At 39.3% G+C, this 19,766-nt stretch overlaps 1 protein-coding gene across 1 annotated transcript in view; it reads left to right on the top strand.

Annotated features, from left to right (window-relative positions):
* LOC150089580 (TBC1 domain family member 19) overlaps positions 1-19,766 on the top strand; it is a 456,806-nt gene that overhangs the window by 83,103 nt on the left and 353,937 nt on the right. Inside the window, exon 7 of the mRNA XM_090390037.1 lies at positions 16,087-16,189. Coding sequence (XP_090246163.1) covers positions 16,087-16,189 — 103 coding nt within the window. The remainder of the gene's footprint in view (positions 1-16,086; positions 16,190-19,766) is intronic.

The following is a 19,766-nucleotide window of genomic DNA, read 5'->3' as shown; positions in this document are numbered from 1 at the left end:
TGCAAAGAAAAAACACCAAAGAGTTCTTTACCTATGTAAACTCTAGAAGAAAGGGGATGAATCAGATTGGTCCACTGGATATTGATGGTTCACTTTTGATGATCCTGCTCAGGTGGCTAACAAACTAAATGATTATTTTGCATCTACATTCACACACATGAGGAGTTATTCAGGGAGGGCAATGCAGAGGTGAACTAAACTCTGGCAGTGAGCTAGATGATTTTGTAATAACTGAGAGGAAAGTGGAGGAGAAATTTTTGAAGATAAACATAAGAAAGGCACCTGTGGTGGATGGGATCTATCTAGTTATATTAAAGGAGGCAGCAAAGAAAGTAAGCAAACCTTACCCATAATTATGAGCTTCCTTGGACTCAGGGGAGGTACCCATGGACTGGAGATGTACAAATGTGACCCCAATTCACAAAGGATGATTAAAGGGTGACAACTAATTATAGACCTGTTAGTTTAACTTAAATTTAACCAGTGCCTCCATTAAAAAATTAATGGAGGTACTGGTTAAAGAAGCACTGCAGGATCATCTAGACAAGACTTCAGTTATAATTCGGACACAGAATGGGTTTGTTAAGGAGAAGTCTTGTCTGACCAATTTGATTGGATACTATGATGTGGTCACAAAACAATAGGTTGCAGGGAATAACTTTGATATCATATACTTGGATCTTAGAAAGACTTTTGATACTGTTCAACATGGAAGACTGCTGCACAAATTGGAGCAGTGTAGCATTGGAGGCAAATTGCTGCTATGGATAAGAGGATGGTTGAGTGGCAGAAGACAGAGAGTGGTAATCAATGGACACTGCTCAACGTGGACTAATGTTATTAGTGGAGTTCCTCAGGGTTCAGTGTTGGGTCCATTATTGTTTTCTGTATTTATAAATAATATTGATGATGGTATATCATTATCAAGCTTAATGTCCAAGTTTGCAGACAAATCAAAGGTTGGCAGGGTTGTTAAGGACACTACTGACGCAATGCTGCTGCAATAGAATCCGGAAAGGTTGAGCAGATGGACTGAGAGGTGGCAAATGAAGTTTAACATTGACAAATGTAAAGTACTACATATGGGAAACAGCAACACCAGAGCAACGTATCAACTCTGTGGTACTACATTGACAGTGGTAGAGAATGAAAAGGACCTGGGGGTAATTGTGCAGGCAGATATGTAGTTCTCTGAGCAGTGCAGAAGGGCTGCAAGAGTAGCTCTTGGTGTGTTATCAATGATATATAGGAATTTTTCTAGCAGGGATAAGGAGGTGATTATTCCCTTGTATTAGACAATGGTCAGGCCACACCTTGAGTACTGTATACATGTCTGGAACCCTAATTTCAAGAAGGATATAGAGCTCTATGGAACGAGTACAGAGAAGGGCAACAAGATTAGTGAATGGAACAAAGGGTTGCTCTTACGAAGAAAGGCTTTTTTTTTTTTTTTTTTTTGGCTGATGCTGCATAAGCTTGCTTTCTTGCATTATATGCCTCTACTAATGCTAATGTTAGGGGCGTAATCACCTCCTAATCCCTGCTAGAAAAATTCCTGTATATCATTGACAAGACAACACCATTAACTACTCTTGCAGACAATCTGCGCTGCTCAGAAAACTTCATATCTGCCTGCACAATTACCCCCAGGTACTTTTTGTTCTCTACCACTGTCAGTGGAGTACCACAGAGTTGATACGTCACTCTGGGGTTGCTGCTTCCCATATGTAGTACTTTACATTTGTCAATGTTAAGCTTCATTTGCCACCTCTCAGCCCATCTGCTGAACTTTTCTAGATCCTGTTGCAGCAGCGTACTGTCATTAGTGTCCTTAACAACCCTGCCAACCTTCGTATCGTCTGCAAACTCGAATATTAAGCTTGATATACCATCATCAATATCATTTATAAATACAGAAAACAACAATGGACCCGGAGGGACTCCACTAATAACATTAGTTCACGATGAGCAGTGTCCACTGATTACCACTCTCTGTCTTCTCCCACTCAACCATCCCTGTATCCATAGCAGCAATTTGCCTCCAATGCCACACTGCTCCAATTTGTGCAGCAGTCTTCCATGTGCAGCAGTATCAAAAGCCTTTCTATGATCCAAATATATGATATCAAAGTTATTTCCTGCATCCAGTTCCTTTGTGACCACATCATAGTATCCAATCAAATTGGTCAGGCAAGACTTTCCCTTAACAAAACCATGCTGTATCCGAGCTATAACTGAAGTCTTGTCTAGATGATCCGGCAGTGCTTCTTTAACCAGTGCCTCCATTAATTTTCCTGGAACAGAAGTTAAACTAACAGTTCTATAATTACTTGTGTTGCTCTTTGATCCTCCTTTGTGAATTGGGGTCACAAATTTGCACACATCTCCAGTCCATGGGTACCTCTCTGAGTCCATAGATGCTGTCATAATTATGGCTAAGGGTTTTCTTACTTCCTTTGCTGCCTCCTTTAATATAACTGGATAGATCCCGTCCATCCCAGGTGCCTTTCTTATGTTTATCTTCAACAATTTCTCCTCCACTTTCCTCTCAGTTATTACAAAATCATCCAGCTCACTGCCAGAGTTTAACTCACCTCGGGCATTCCCCTCCCTGAATAACTCCTCATGGATGAATGTAGATGCAAAATACTCATTTAGTTTGTTAGCCACCTGAGCAGGATCATCAACAGTTGAACCATCAATATCCAGTGGACCAATCTGATTCATCCCTTTCCTTCTAGAGTTTACATAGGTAAAGAACTCTTTGTTTTTCTTTGCATCCTTTGCCAAAGATTTCTCATAATCTGCCTTTGCCTGCCTAATCTCCTTTGTGACTTGGTTACAGACCAGCTTATATCTATCATAGGCTTCCATGTCGCCCATTAATTTATATGTATCCCATGCATTTTTCTTCTCTGCCACATGTCTCATTAGTTCATCTGACATCCATTTAGGCCTAAACCTTGAACAATATTTCTTAGTTGGTATGTAAAGCCTAGTAGCTTCCAAGATAAATTCTTTGAATGCTTCCCATTTTGATAACATCATCAGTTGGTCCCACCGTATAGAATTTAAATACTGTCTCAGACCACTGTAGTCACGGTGGCATATATAAAATCACTTTGAGCCACTATTATGATCATGGGAAAGGTTTGTGGAATTCTTGTGTGAACTTGCCATAATGCTTCACATTTCAGGAAAGAGCATTAGCATTAGTAGAGCCATATGATGCAAGAAAGCAAGCTTATACAGCATCAACCAAAAAAAAAAAAAAAAACCTTCCCATTTCACCCATCCATTCACTCCAGAAGTTTTGTCTAGTTCTGCCTTGAATTTAATTAAGTTGTCAACTTCCACAACTACAGATGGAAGTTTGTTCCAGCAATCAACCACTCGCTGGCTAAAGGAAAATTCCCGCACATCTCTTCTACAACTATCTTTCCACAATATGAATTTATGCCCCCTCAGGTGTGTAATTTAAGCATGAGGAAGAATCCCATATTGCATCGAGCTTGCTCAAACCATTCAAGGCCTTATACAACTGAATCAGATCACCTCACAGGAGTGTAAGGCTTACGTTCTGCAATTTGCAGAACTTAAGCCTTTCTTGGTAAGAGCAACCCTATGTTCCAATCTCATTGCCCTTCTCTGTACTCGTTCCAGCAACTCTTTATCCTTTGTAAAATGAGGCCTCCAGACCTGTATGCAGTACTCAAGGTGTGGCCTGATCATTGCCTTATACAAGGGGATAATCACCTCCTTATTCCTGCTAGCAAAATTCCTATATATCATTGACAAGACCCCATGAGTTGCAATGGCAGCCTGTGTGCACTTCACAGAAAACTTCATATCTGACTGCACAATTACCCAGGTCTTTTTCATTCTCCACTATCCTGTGAGTAGTACCACACATTTGGTATGTTAATCTGGGGTTACTGCTACGGATATGCAGTACTGTTTTCCTTCAATTTCGTGGACCTCAATTTCCCAGATTTAGAATTTTCCAGACAAAATTCTGGATAATCGAAATTCCACTATACCACCATTTTCCGGACACCGACTGTAAATGCAGCCATCCAGTAGTTAGCGCACACAGCGACAATATTGTTTGTTTTGTGCCTGGCTGTGAGTGGGAGGATAGTGCACTTTGTATCAACATTTATCCATCGTTAGTATTATTTCAAATCTTTTTTGTGACCAGCAATGGCTTCAAAACGAACAAGTGTTAAAAGAAAGAATGTACATTTGAGTGTTGGTCAAAATCTTGAGCTGATTAAAAAGCTTGAGAGTGGTGGCCAGTGTTTATAAGTAGTATGGAGTTAAAAAGCAAGCTGTGTCTGATATTTGCGAAGCCAACGGAAAGCTCCAAAGCTTTGCATTAAAGTATAATATTTAAGATATGGGTTCCATGAGTGACAGAAAGCACATGAAAGTAAGCTAAGATAAAGATCTAGAAGAAGCTGTTTACAAATGGTACGTGCAGGAGTGATCATGTGGACTGAATGTTACTGGTGTTACCTTATGTACCCCAGCTGAGAAACTGGATAAACATATGGGCATTAACAATTTCAAAGCTAGTGATGGATGGCTGTGGCATTTTAGAAATCACCATGGCATGTGTAACAAGAAAGAGCATGGTAAAGCTGGGTCTGCTGTAACACATTCGGTTGAGCCTTTCAGACTCCACCTCAATGAACTGATAAAGGAGGGCCTGCTCTTATCCAAGGTGTACAATGGAGTAACGACTGGTTTATTCTGGTGGTCCCTACCAAAAAATACTCAAGCCTTCAGAAATCAAGACAAAACTCCTGGAATGAAAATGAGCAAGGTGCATTTTTCAGCTTTATACTGTGCAAGTGCTGATAGTCTCCATCACCTGAAGCTGGTTGTCATGGGCAAATCAGTACACTCACATGTTTTGAAAAATTACATGATGCAGTTGCCTGTTATCTATCACCATTCAAAGGAGGCATGGTTCAATGCGAGCATATTTTGACTAGTTTTTTAAGCATTTTGTTCCTGTAGTACAGTGTTTTTCATCCGGGGTTCCGCAACAACATTCCAGGGGTGCCACGTAATTTGGGTTTAAGTTACTTAAACTTATTATTAGTTTTTAAATTTATATGTTTATTTTATTATAAAAAGGTGTTACCTAAAGGTGTTACTGGTGTACATTTTTTTTTAAAATTTTGTGGTGATCTATAATTGATGTTTACTTAGTACCTCTATATAAAGAATAAAATTATATACTGTATATATATAATTTGTATTATGAAATGTAATTTTTATAATTATATTATTGTAATAAATATCATATAACATATATATATATATATATATATATATATATATACAGAGAGAGAAATCTAACAAGCAGAAAATTGAGTGGGGGTGCTGCAAAATAAAATAAATTAGGAGTGCCGTTATTAAAAAAAGGTTGGAAACCACTGCTGTAGTATGTTGATGTCAGCAAGAGGTCTTAAAGGTAGCTCCCAATGATTTAAAAAAAAGGCGCCTCCGTAGCCAGGTGGGAAGGAGCAGCAGTGCATAGCACACGCTTCTTGATTAGACCGGGGTTCGAGCCCGTCACCACCAAATACGGAGGATGCGGAAAGGTCAGGGAATGACCACCGCATATCCCGGAGCAATATGGCCTTAGTTGCTAATGCTCCTAAAAACCAAATAACAAACAAACAAACAAACCAATGATTTAAAGGCTCTGCTTTTATTAGATAATGCTCCTGCTCACCCAGTCACTGAGAAATTAGTCAGCAGTGATGGCAAGATCCCTACCATATTTTACCCTCCTAATAACCTTTCTGATACAACCCATGGATTAAGGAGTTATAGTTTCATGCAAGAGGCTCTACCAGCAACGGTACCTGAATGAAGTTTTGGTCATCACTGAGGAGGAAGAAGACTTAACTGAAGACACGAGGCCAGCATACTCTACAAAACATACTGTACCAGCATACTGTACTTGTTAACAGGAGAGATTGCTTCTACAGGGATGGGATACACTTAAATAGAAAGGGTGCAAGAATATTTGCTGATGCTATCGAGGCAGTGTTAAGTGGGTCGGAAAACTGCTAGCTTGGGGGGATACAAAGACGAATAGATTAAAAGTAGCCACTGGCAGAGGTGAAAGAGATTCTTGCACTGCTTCTACTGGAATGAGCAGAAGCCTGAAAAACAAGATTCAGGATATTTCAGACTGCTGGGAGTCATTGCGGTACAAGTAAACACATGGGTTGTGTTAGGGTAGCTGAGAATAGAAATAGGTGCATGTATACTTGCATGTACACCAGTGCTAGGAGTTTAGTAAATAAATTTGATGAATTTGAGGTATTGCTCAAAACATCAAAGGCAGATATTGTTGGGATATCAGAGACTTGGTGTCACACAGATATAAGGAATGCAGAACTGGAATTTGGGGAGTATAACGTCTACAGAAAGGATAGACTGGATAGGAAGGGAGGAGGGGTTATGCTATTAGTTAAGAAACACATAAAATCCAAGGAAGTGAAGCCAGTGTACATTGCTGGACAGTGCAGTGTCGAGTCAGTTTGGTGTGACATAAGCATTGGGAGATCAAAATTGAGAGTAGGAGTGTGCTATAGGGCTAATGACTTTGATGAGTATAATAAGAAACTGTACAGGGAAATAGAGTGGGCAAGTAAATCAGAGAGTCTTATAATGGGAGATTTTAATTTCCCAGATATTGACTGGAATTTGGGGGCTGGTCACTCACACACTAGCAAGGCTTTTGTGGAATTATTGGATGATTGTTTTCTACATCAGCATGTTCGGGAGGCAACTAGAGGGAGGAATACTCTTGATTTAATTATCAGCAGTGATTCTTCATGCATTAAGAATCTGCAGATAAATGAACCACTAGGTGGCAGTGATCACAGTGTGCTGAAGTGGGATTTACTCAAAGAGGTAACTACCATTAGGGGTAAAGGGAAGGGTTATTGCTTTCGTAAAGGCGACTACGATGGACTGAGACAGTATTTAAATTCTATACAGTGGGACCAACTGATGATGTTACCAACAGCAAATGCAAAATGAGAAGCATTCAAAGAACTTATCTTGGAAGCTACTAGGCTTTACATACCAACTAAGAAATATTGTTCAAGGTTTAGGCCTAAATGGATGTCAGATGAACTGTTGAGGCATATGGCAGAGAAGAAACATGCATGGGATACATACAAATTAACACATGACACAGAAGCCTATGATACATACAAGTTGATCTGTAACCAAGTTGCAAAGGAGGTTAGGCAGGCGAAGGCAGATTACGAGAAATCCTTGGCAAGGGATGCAAAGAAAAACAGCAAAGAGTTCTTTACTTATGTAAACTCTAGAAGGAAGGGGATGAATCAGATTGGTCCACTTGATATCGATGGGTCAACTGTTGATGATCCTGCTCAGGTAGCTAACAAACTAAATGAATATTTTGCATCGACATTCACACACGATTAGTTATTTAGCGAGAGGAAAGCCAGAGGTGTATTCAACTATGATGAGAGCCTTGTCGATCAATTCGGCCCTGGAGGGATTGTGCAAGGCTCAAGGGGTAGAATTTTTTTCAGCCTGGACTGTACTTGTTAACAGGAGAGATTGCTTCTACAGGGATGGGATACACTTAAATAGAAAGGGTGCAAGAATTTTTGCTGATGCTGTCGAGGCAGTGTTAGGTGGGTCGGAAAACTGCTAGTTGGGGGGGATACAAGGACTAATAGATTAACAGTAGCCAGTGGCAGAGGTGGAAGTGATTCTTGCACTGCTTCTATTGAAATGAGCAGAAGTCTGAAAAACAGGATGCAGGATATTTCAGAGACTGCTGGTAGTCATTGCGGTACAAGTAAACACATGGGTTGTGTTAGGGTAGCTAAGAATAGAAACAGGTGCATGTATACCTGCGTGTACACCAATGCTAGGAGTTTGGTAAATAAATTTGATGAATTTGAGGTATTGCTCAAAACATCAAAGGCAGATATTGTTGGGATATCAGAGACGTGGTGTCACACAGATATAAGTAATGCGGAACTGGAATTTGGGGAATACAATGTGTATAGAAAGGATAGACAGGACAGGAGGGGTTATACTATTAATTAAGAAACACATAAAGTCCAAGGAAGTGAAGCCAGTCGACATCGATGGACAGGGCAGCGTCGAGTCAGTTTGGTGTGACATAAGCATAGGGAAATCAAAATTGAGAGTAGGAGTGTGCTATAGGCCTAATGACTCTGATGAGTATAATAAGATATTGTACAGGGAAATAGAGTGGGCCAGTAAATCAGAGAGTCTTATAATGGGGGACTTTAATTTCCCAGATATTGACTGGAATTTCTGGGTTGGTCACTCGCACACTAGCAAGGCTTTTGTGGATTTATTGGATGATTGTTTTCTACATCAGCATGTTCGTGAGGCAACGAGAGGGAGCAATACTCTTGATCTGATTATCAGTAGTGATTCCTCATGCATTAAGAACCTGCAGATAAATGAACCACTAGGTGGCAGTGATCACAGTGTGTTGAAGTGGGATTTACTCAAGGAGGTAACTACCATCAGAGGTAAAGGGAAGGGTTTTTGTTTTCGTAAAGGCGACTATGATGGTCTGAGACAGAATTTAAATTCTATACAGTGGGACCAACTGATGATGTTACCAACAGCAAACTCAAAATGGGAAGCATTCAAGGAACTAATCTTGGAGGCTACCAGGCTTTACATACCAACTAAGAAATATTGTTCAAGGTTTAGGCCTAAATGGTTGTCAGATGAACTAATGAGACATGTGGCAGAGAAGAAAAATGCATGGGATACATACAAATTAATGGGTGACATGGAAGCCTATGATAGATATAAGTTGGTCTGTAACCAAGTCACAAAGGAGATTAGGCAGGCAAAGGCAGACTATGAAAAATCCTTGGCAAAGGATGCAAAGAAAAACAGAAAAGAGTTCTTTACATACTTGAACTCGAAAAGGAAAGGGATGAATCAGATTGGTCCACTGGATATTGATGGTTCAACAGTTGAGGATCCTGCTCAGGTGGCTAACAATCTAAACGAGTATTTTGCATCTACATTCACGCATGAGGAGTTATTCAGGAAGGAGAATGATGTAGGTAAAGTAAACATTGGCAGTGAGCTGGATGATTTTGTAATAACTGAGAGGAAAGTGGAGGAGAGATTGTTGGGGATAAACATAAAAAAGGCACCTGGGGTGGATGGGATCTATCCAGTTATATTAAAGGAGGCAGCAAAGGAAGTAAGCAAACCCTTAGCCATAATTATGAGAGCTTCCTTGGACTCAGGGGAGGTACCTATGGACTGGAGATGTGCAAATGTGACCCCAATTCACAAAGGAGATTCAAAGGCTGACACAAGTAATTATAGACCTGTTAGTTTAACTTCTGTTCCAGGTAAATTAATGGAGGCACTGGTTAAAGAAGCACTGCAGGATCATCTAGACAAGAATTCAGTTATAGCTCAGACGCAGCATGGTTTTGTTAAGGGCAGGTCTTGCCTGACCAATTTGATTGGATACTATGATGTAGTCACAAAAGAACTGGATGCAGGGAATAACTTTGATATTATATATTTGGATCTTAGAAAGGCTTTTGATACTGTTGCACATGGAAGACTGCTGCACAAATTGGAGCAGTGTGGCATTGGAGGCAAATTGCTGCTATGGATAAGGGGATGGTTGAGTGGCAGAAGACAGAGAGTGGTAATCAATGGACACTGCTCAACGTGGACTAATGTTATTAGTGGAGTTCCTCAAGGTTCAGTGTTGGGTCCGTTGTTGTTTTCGGTGTTTATGAATGATATTGATGATGGGATATCAAGTTTAATGTCCAAGTTTGCAGATGATACAAAGGTTGGCAGGGTCGTTAAGGACAATACTGATGCTATGCTGCTGCAACAGGATCTGGACAGGTTGAACAGATGGGCTGAGAGGTGGCAAATGAGGTTTAACATCGACAAATGTAAAGTGCTGCATATGGGAAACAGTAACCCCAGAGCAACGTATCAACTCTGCGGTACTACACTGACAGTGGTGGAGAATGAAAAGTACCTGGGGGTAATTGTGCAGGCAGATATGAAGTTCTCTGAGCAGTGCAGACGAGCTGCAAGAGTAGCTCATGGTGTCTTGTCAATGATATACAGGAATTTTTCTAGCAGGGATAAGGAGGTGATTATTCCCTTGTATAAGGTAATGGTAAGGCCACATCTTGAGTACTGTATACAGGTCTGGAGGCCTCATTTCAAGAAGGATGTAGAGCTGCTGGAACGGGTACAGAGAAGGGCAACAAGATTAGTAAATGGAACAAAGGGTTGCTCTTACGAAGAAAGGCTTAAGTTTTGGAAATTACAGAGTCTGGAGACTAGGCACTGGCGAGGTGATCTGATAGAGGTGTATAAGGCTTTGAATGGTTTGAGCATGCTCAATGCCAATGGGATTCTTCATCTTTCTCAGAATAATCACCTCAGAGGGCATAAATTCAAATTGAGGAAGGACGGATGTCGGATAGATGTGCGGAAATTTGCCTTTGGCCAGCGGGTGGTTGGTTGGTGGAACCGACTTCCATCACTGGTTGTTGAAGTTGATAGCCTAAACAAATTTAAAGCTCAACTGGACAGGTATTTCGAACGAACGGAGGGGTGAAATGGGAGTGGGTTTTTTTTTTTGTTTTTTTTGGCTGATGCTGAATAAGCTTGCTTTCTTGCATCATATGCCTCTGCTAATGCTAATGCTAACTCTAGCAGTAAGCTAGAGAATCTTGTAATAACTGAGAGTAAAGTGGAGGAGAAATTGTTGAAGATAAACACAAGAAAGGCACCCGGGGTGGATGGGATCTATCCAGTTATATTAAAGGAGGCAGCATAGGAAGTAGGCAAACCCTTAGCCATAATTATGAGAGCTTCCTTGTACTCAGGGGAGGTACCCACAGACTGGAGATGTGCAAATGTGACCCCAATTCACAAAGGAGGATCAAAGGCTGACACAAGCAATTATAGACCTGTGAGTTTAACTTCTGTTCCAGGAAAATTAATGGAGGCACTAGTTAAAGAAGCACTGCAGGATCATTTAGACAAGAATTCAGATATAGCTCGGACACAGCATGGTTTTGTTAAGGGGAAGTCTTGCCTGACCAATTTGATTGGATACTATGATGCAGTCACAAAGGAACTGGATGCAGGGAATAACTTTGATATTATATACTTGGATCTTAGAAAGGCTTTTGATACTGTTGCACATGGAAGACTGCTGCACAAATTGGAGCAGTGTGACGTTGGAGGCAAATTGCTGCTGTGGATAAAGGGGTGGCTGATGGGGAGAAGACAGAGAGTGGTAATCAATGGACACTGCTTGTCGTGGACTAATGTTATTAGTGGAGTCCCTCAGGGCTCAATGTTTTGTTCATTATTGTTTTCTGTATTCATAAATTATATTGATGATGGTATATCAAGCTTAATGTCGAAATTTGCAGACGATACAAAGGTAGGCAGGGTTGGCAAGGACACTACTGACACTATGCTGCTGCAACAGGATCTAGAAAGGTTGAGCAGATGGGCTGAGAGGTGGCAAATGAAGTTTAACATTGACAAATGTAAAGTACTACATATGGGAAACAGTAACCCCAGATCAACGTATCAACTCTGTGGTACTACGCTGACAGTGGTAGAGAATGAAAAGGACCTGGGGGTAATTGTGCAGGCAGATATGAAGTTCTCTGAGCAGTGCAGACAAGCTGCAAGAGTAGCTCATGGTGTCTTGTCAATGATATACAGGAATTTTTCTAGCAGGGATAGGGATGTGATTATTCCCTTGTATAAGGCATTGGTCAGGCCACACCTTGAGTACTGTATACAGGTCTGGAGGCCTCATTTCAAGAAGGATGTAGAGCTGCTGGAACGAGTACAGAGAAGGGCAACAAGATTAGTGAATGGAACAACGGGTTGCTCTTACGAATAAAGGCTTAAGTTTTGCAAATTACAGTGTCTGGAGTCTAGGCACCAGCGAGGTGATCTGATAGAGGTGTATAAAGCATTGAATGGTTTGAGCATGCTCAATGCTGATGGGATTCTTCCTCTCGCTCAGAATAATCACCTGAGAGGGCATAAATTCAAATTGAGGAAAGACAGATGTAGGATAGACGTGCGGAAATTTGCCTTTAGCCAGCGAGTGGTTGGTTGGTGGAACAGACTTCCATCCCATGTCGTGGAAGTTGATAGCCTAACTAAGTTTATGGCTCAGCTGGACAGGTATTTTGAACGAACAGAGGGGTGAAGTGGAAGTGGTTTTTTTTTTTTTTTTTGGCTGATGCTGCATAAGCTTGCTTTCTTGCATCAAATGCCTCTACTAATGCTAATGCTAACATAAAAAATTATAACATCAGGTTAGCAATTTACAACTTTGCTTGGAATGATGTAAAAACTACCACACTGGTTCATAGCTGGAAGAAGTTGCTTTTTGACAGTGACCCTTACATAGATCACCAAATGCTACACCCCGAGGGGAGTGATAGATGTTACAGTGAAGGATGTAACTGACTAGCTAGAGGAAGGTGACGTAGATCCAAGCTACCAGATCTTGACACCAGTGGAGATTGCTGATGAACTGAAAGCAGGTGACATTGAGGGGACACCCTCAATGTCACCTGCTTTCAGTTCATCAGCAATGTCAGTGATGAAGAGGAGGAAGAAATTATTAATGAACCAAAAAAGACAGACAGCAGCATGAGTGGCACTTGATCTTGTCATTCAGTATGTCAGCCTTTCTGACAACAGTGAAATGAGCCCCACTAATGCCATTTACATATGTTAAGAGAGGCTGTCATAAGGGAGGTAAACAGATGAAGCTGGACACATTCTTCAAACCTGTTGCTGCCCCTGCCCCATCTTTGTCCCAGCCTGCCTCATCATTGTAGCAGGCCACTTCAATGGAGCTAGGGAGCTCCACTAACACAGAATAAATTATCCCGAGTCCCACTATATGATCACGGCACAACAAACTCAGTTCTATCTCCATCAAGGTAAGAGAAAATAGTTTTTGATTTTTGTTTTTGGTTATAGTTCTAGTTTATTTATTTTTATATATTGTACTACTTACATTGCTTATAACTATACTATATTTATTATACTTTTAACACTATATTTATATTAATCATGTTTACTATGGGTACTATACAATTAAATATTTCGTTAAATATTCATTCGGAAAATTTGGACTCCTGGCTTTTTCGGACAACCCTTCCCCCCTATTAGTCTGCAAAATCAGGGGTCATCAGTACTTTTGTCAATTTTAAACTTTAGTTGCCACTTCTCAGCCCATCTGCTCAACTTTTCTAGATCCTGTTGCAGTTGTCATTAACAACCCTGCAAGCCTTCGTATTGTCTACAAACATTAAGCCTGATATACCTTCATCTATATCATTGATAAATACACAAAATGACAATGGGCCCAACACCAAACCCTGGGAGACTTCACTAGGGGCTTGGCACACCCAGAGTCCTGAGCTGGATATCATCATTCTTCTCTTTCTTCGTGATTCCTTTCTAATTCTGGCTCTCTCTCTCTCTCTCTCTCTCTCTCTCTCTCTCTCTCTCAGGGTAACTTGGGAATATTTTTTTTGGCTGGTGCAGAATAAGCGTCAGGCTTCCTTGCACCATATGGCTAATAATAATATTATTCCATGAAGAGCAGTGTCCATTGATTACCACATTCTGTCTTCTCCCATTCAACGATCCCTTTATCCACAGCAGCAACTTGCCCTTAATGGCATACTGCTCTAATTTGTAAAATAGTCTTCCATGTGCAGTATCAAAGGTTTTCCTGAAATTTGAGTATATGATATTAAAGTTATATTTTTTTCATCCAGTCCTTTGTGACCACATTATAGTATCTAATCAAATTGGTCAGACAAAACTTCCCCTTAACAAACCCATGCTGTGTCTAAACTATAACTGCAGTCTTGTCTAGATGACCCTGCAATGCTTCTTTAACCAGTGACTCTGTTATTTTCCCCCGAACAGAAGTTGAATTAACGGTCTGTAATTACTCGTATCACTCTTTGATCCCACTTGTGAATTGGGGATACATTTGCCTCCGTAGCCGAGTGGTCAGGAGCGGGAGTGCAGTGGCACACGCTCTTTGAGTAGACCGGGGTTCAAGCCCCTGACTGCTGAATACGGTCGATCTGCCAACCCGCACTGGACCAGCGTGGCAGTTTATGGTCCATTTTCCCTCAGCATGAATTGTTGAAGAGGCTTCCATCCTGCAGTGGGTTGATAATGGCTGCAATTTTTTTTTTTTTTTTTTTTTTTGCACATCTCCAGTCTCTGGGTACTTGCCCTTAGTCCAAGGCAGATTGGAGATCATAATCATGGATAAAGGTTTGCTTATTTCCTTTGCTGCCTCCTTTAATATAACTGTATAGATTCCATCCACCCCAGGCACCTTTCTTATGTTTAACTTGAACAATTTCTCCTCCACTTTGCTCTCAGTTATTACATAATCATTTAGTTCTGTGTTAAGAGTTTAATAAGCTTCTACCCTCAACTTCCCTACAGAATTCCTCATTTGTGAATGTAGATGCACAATAATCATTCAGTTTGTCAGCTGCCTGAACAGGATCATTGACAGTCAAACAATCGGTAACAAGAGGACCAATCTGATTCATCCTCCTTCTTCTAGAGTTTACATAAGTAAAGAAGTCTTTGCATCATTAGCCAAAGATTTCTCGTAAATTGCCTTTGCCTGCCTAACCTCCTTTGTGACTTGATTACAGACTAGTTTGTATCTACCATAGTCTTCTGCGTTGCCTGATAATTTATATGCATCCCATGCATTTTTCTTCTCTTTCACGAGTCTCAGTTCATCTGACATCCATTTAGGCCTAAACCTTGAACAGTATTTCTTAGTTGGTATGAAAAGCCTAGTAGCTTCCAAGATTAATTCCTTGATGCTTCCCATTTAGAATTTGCTATTGGTAACATCAGCTGTTTCCATTGTATAGAATTTAAAAACTGTCTGAGACCACTGTAGACACCTTTTCGAAAGCAAAAACCCTTCCCTTTACTCCTGATGGTAGTTACATCTTAGATTAAATCCTACATTAGTACATTGTGATCACTGCCACCTCGTGGTTCCTTTATCTGCACATTCTTAATGCATGAATAATTATTGCTGATAATCAGATCAAGAGTATTACTCCCTCCAGTTGCCTCTCAGATGTGCTGCTGTAGATAACAATCATCCAATAAATCCACAAAAGCCTTGCTAGTGTGTGAGTGACTAACCCACAAGTTCAAGTCAATATATGGAAAGTTAAAATCATCCTTTATAAGACACTCTGAATTAATTTACCGCCCACTCTATTTCTCTGTTTTTAAATCACTACTGTCTATAGTAAAGATATTAAATAAAAATTTAATACATTAAACCAATAGACTAGGGTAAACCCTAAGAATCTAACAGCTGTGTGACGTACTGATAATATTCGTACTGTGGATTTCATTCTTAGTTCAGTTTCCAATATCTTTAAATACTTTAAGCTAGGAAAAAATGCACCGAGGCTGATACTGCTGTATCCATTTCAAGCATATATAAGACTAGATATGTACTGTTTAGGTTAGCCTTTGCTGATGGCAATTGTGGAATTTTTAGGAAAATGTTAAGTTGTGTGAATTAATGAAATTTAGAAATGCACTGGCCTAAATTTATATTTCACTATGAAAATTTCATACACTCACATTGTTATTGTTGAATTAATTGAAGATAAAAAAGATTAATGATTAGATAAATGGTTATAATTTCAGTCGAATGTCTTCCTAATGTCATGTAAACTTTATTATGGTTTGGGCCATAATGTGATATTTTGTGGCTCAATATGTGTTACTGCACTGTGAGACATTCACTAAAAAATTCATAGAAAAAATGGGTGTGGCTATTTATGAGCCACGCATATATTATATTTTTTTATATTGGCAGTACTTTGCATAAATTTATCTTCAGCTTGTAAGATATGCCAATTTTCTTTTTGCATTTTTAAGATTTTTGTTTATTTTTTTCAGATTTGAGCAGATTTAGACCTGTATATTCACCTAAAGATTTTCTTGAAGTTCTTATAAACATCCGGAGCCCTAATCTATCAAAAACTACAAGTTCTGATTTGGGGTAAGTTTTGTGTCTAGGTTCTTATTCTAATTATTTTGTATTACAGATCGACCATTACTAATCTGGCCACCAGTAATCCGGTTCCACCGCTAATTCGGAAATAATTTCCACGAACGTAATTTCAAATTTCCCGGTTCGGCACAACGACCTGCCGCTACTGGTTTGGTGGCATTGGTTGCAGCATCAGCTGTTGATGCGAACTAGTAAACACTGGCAAGCCATTCCTACTTGTTTTTCTGCATTTATTATTATAACCTGCTCACATTTAGCCCCAGCCATGGTTCCAATGCATAAAGGAAGTGCCTCTCGTGGTGTAAAGCACAAACACCGTTCATTGTCCATAACAGATGAAGTTGAACTTCTGAAAAAACTCGACAGTGGTATGTCTGTGAAAAGTTTAACTCTTCTTAGTTGTAAATTCCAGCAATTTCTTTCACTTCCTCTTATTTTAGTAATTTTATTTTAGCCATTCCTTTTAGGTTTTTTTTTTATTTTTACTACACACTTGTACAAACTTGCAGAAAAACACAACACAATATGATAATACAGTGAGCTAACAGACTTGTTTTCACAAAATCTCTAACAATACTGACAAACTTATTGCGACGTTTGAGAGTTTATTTTATCGCAATTAATTTTATTGCAGTGCTCACCGCGCGTGCAATAAACTAATCACAAACGACCTTCATATGTATGCCGTAATAGCGTCACATGTATGTGGTCGACACACGGCTTCTCAAGAAATAAAGTACTGGGCCACATTGGCCACATATATGCAACAAAAAAAACTTTTTTTTGATATTTTATAAGCGAAAAAACAACAACACTGACATTACAATACTGTGTTTATTTTAGAATTACTGATCAAATTATTTGCTAAATATTTTTTGGCCCCTGGGGAATTTTTTTCTTAAACTAGCTTGGTAGTTAGCATGTTAAAGGTATGATGAGGTGGCTAGCTGTTGGGTAAACTGTATGTGCTAAAATAACCACCGGTGATCTGGCAACCCACAGGTCCGAACGCTGCCGGATTAGTGACGGTCGACCTGTATTATGAAGTACAATGGATATTTGAAAAATTTCTGTCTTCCCTGTTGCATTTTGGAAACAAATGCAAAAGACATGCATTTTGGAAATAAATCAATCAACTTTTTATTCAGTATAGTAACTTTTAGGACTACACATGATGGCCATGTGAATAACGTCATTATTTGCCCCAAAATGTCCTTTCAAAAGGATTTTTTTTTCCATTTCAGGTAATAATATGAAGTGGGACATATCTGGTGAAGAGTAGTTGTGTTATTGTTGTTAAGTTTTAGTCACATCATATTTAGAGTTAGACATATTGCACCATTGTGTGTTATGTATGTATGTATGTACAAGAGTGTTCAAGGGTCTATTTGCATGTTGCATGAAGTGATAAACTAGAATAATTCACAGGGAGAAAACGATATTCCTTTAACCTGAGATGTGCTAACTACAGCCTCAAACTGAAATGAATACGAATAAATTCCTCCATTGTTTGATAGGAGTCAAATCCAGTCCTCTCCCAATGGATGACAAGCTGTTAATAATAACAATAATTCATAACATAATTGTTGATTATTTCCAGTTATCCAAGTGTTGTCACTGTAAGCATTATTATCCAAGAAGAGGATCCCTCTGGAGAGGTCCCATGGATGGTTTACCCTTTTGATGATAATCAATCAGTGAATACTACTCACTTCTTTATCCCAAAAATCTGATACTATTACCTTGGTAGCCTAGTGGCACAGTGAGATTGTAGTGGCAGCTTCTGATTTTTTTTTATTGTGAATTAAATTACTATTTGTTATCAACATACTATAGTAATACCACAAAAATGAACTCACGTCACCACAGTTACAGTCTGTTTTAGAAGCAAAAGGGTGATGAGGGCACTTTGGTTTTTAGATTAATTTTAATTTAAACAGAAGTAATCATATAAATGTATAACGAGATAATATAAAGAATCGATTCTGATCTAGTTTTGATCTTTCAATCTTGTTATATAAATGTAATATCTACATTCACCCTCTTTTTGCCCTAGCTCACTAATCCTCCACTTCTTAAATAGACTATGTATAGCAGTGACCTTGAGTTCATTGTCGTGGTGGTAGGACTATAGAAGGTACAAACCCCTTGACCCAGTATCCTCAGTCTGTTAAAACTTACAGACAATATTTTGGATCTTCTACGGAACCATTTTTTGAGACAAATGGGGGAGAAGGTTTCCGCTCTTGGTTCTTAATAAAATGACATAAAGGTTTGGATATCTCTGATAGCACCAAAGTTGATATAAGGGAAGGGGGAAACAGTTTGCAGAAATGTAATGTAAACAAGTATCATCTCAACCAATAATTTCATATATTCCAGGTTACAAATTGGGAAAAAAAAGAAAAACTTTTTACAAATACCAAATGCGGTTTCATGCAGAACCATTGTTCATTTTAGTGTAGTTTTTTTAGTGTAGCTCTGAATTTTCTTCAAGACAACTAAGACGTGAGGAGAACATATCGTGTTTGTGAATTTCTGCCATTTATCTCTATTTTGGGATGAAAAACCCAAGGTAAGACCATGAGGTGGGTATATTAATGACCCTTTTCCATTGACTGGAAATTCTATCCATAGTTTTGCTGATGATAGCACAATTCATTCCACTTTCCATTTTGAAAAACCTTTGCCCTGCTCAATCAACTTCAACTTCTTGAATATCCGCAATCAATTCCTTAAATGCCGATCTCCAGGTAATTCTCCAGTGGGGCAAAGACAACTTAGTTGATTTCAATCCTTCTAAAACTCAGTCTTGTATCTCGCAAAAAGGATTCTTCTGCTCCTATGCTTATCTTTGGTGGCACTCCGACTCTGATTTCTAGGCAAAATGATATATCTCTTTTGGAGATTACCCTGACTTCTAATCTCTCTTGGCACAAGCATATTACAAATATTGCTTCCTCTGCATCTAAAAAACTTTGTTTTCTCTTTCGTTCTCAGCGTTACTTTTCTTCCAAACAGCAGTTCACTCTGTACAAATTGCAAATCTGCCCTACCATGGAATATTGTTCCCACATCTGTGGCGATGCCCCCAAAACCTCCCTCAGGCTTCTAGATTCCATTCAGAAGAGAGCAGTTAAGTTAATTAATGACTCCTCTCTAACAGAGTCTCCCTCCACTCACTTTCTCATAGACGTACTGTTTCTGCTGCATGAATTTTCTACAGATACTTCCATGGGCACTGTTCTTCTGAATTGGCTTTTATAATTACTGCTCATTCTTTCAAAACAGTCTGAAAACACATGCCACCACCAGCCAACATCCATTTACTCTCCAACTTCAAACTCACAGAACCAACTTTTCATCCTTCTCATTTATTCATTCAACTGCCGTTTTCTGGAACAACCTTCCTTCATACGTATTTCCTGAAAATTATAGTCTACAGAAGTTCAAGTCTAATGTCAACAAATATCTTCTTTCATCTTCTCAACCTCCAACCCAAGCACGGTACTAAGCACTATAGGTTTTAATATCTCATGTTTGGGATTTTCATAAAAAAAAATAA

This window comes from Mastigoproctus giganteus, chromosome 2 (assembly GCF_048544385.1).
Source record: "Mastigoproctus giganteus isolate SK-2022 chromosome 2, ASM4854438v1, whole genome shotgun sequence".
Classification (NCBI taxonomy): domain Eukaryota; kingdom Metazoa; phylum Arthropoda; class Arachnida; order Uropygi; family Thelyphonidae; genus Mastigoproctus; species Mastigoproctus giganteus.
This window is presented reverse-complemented; position numbering and strand designations above follow the sequence as displayed.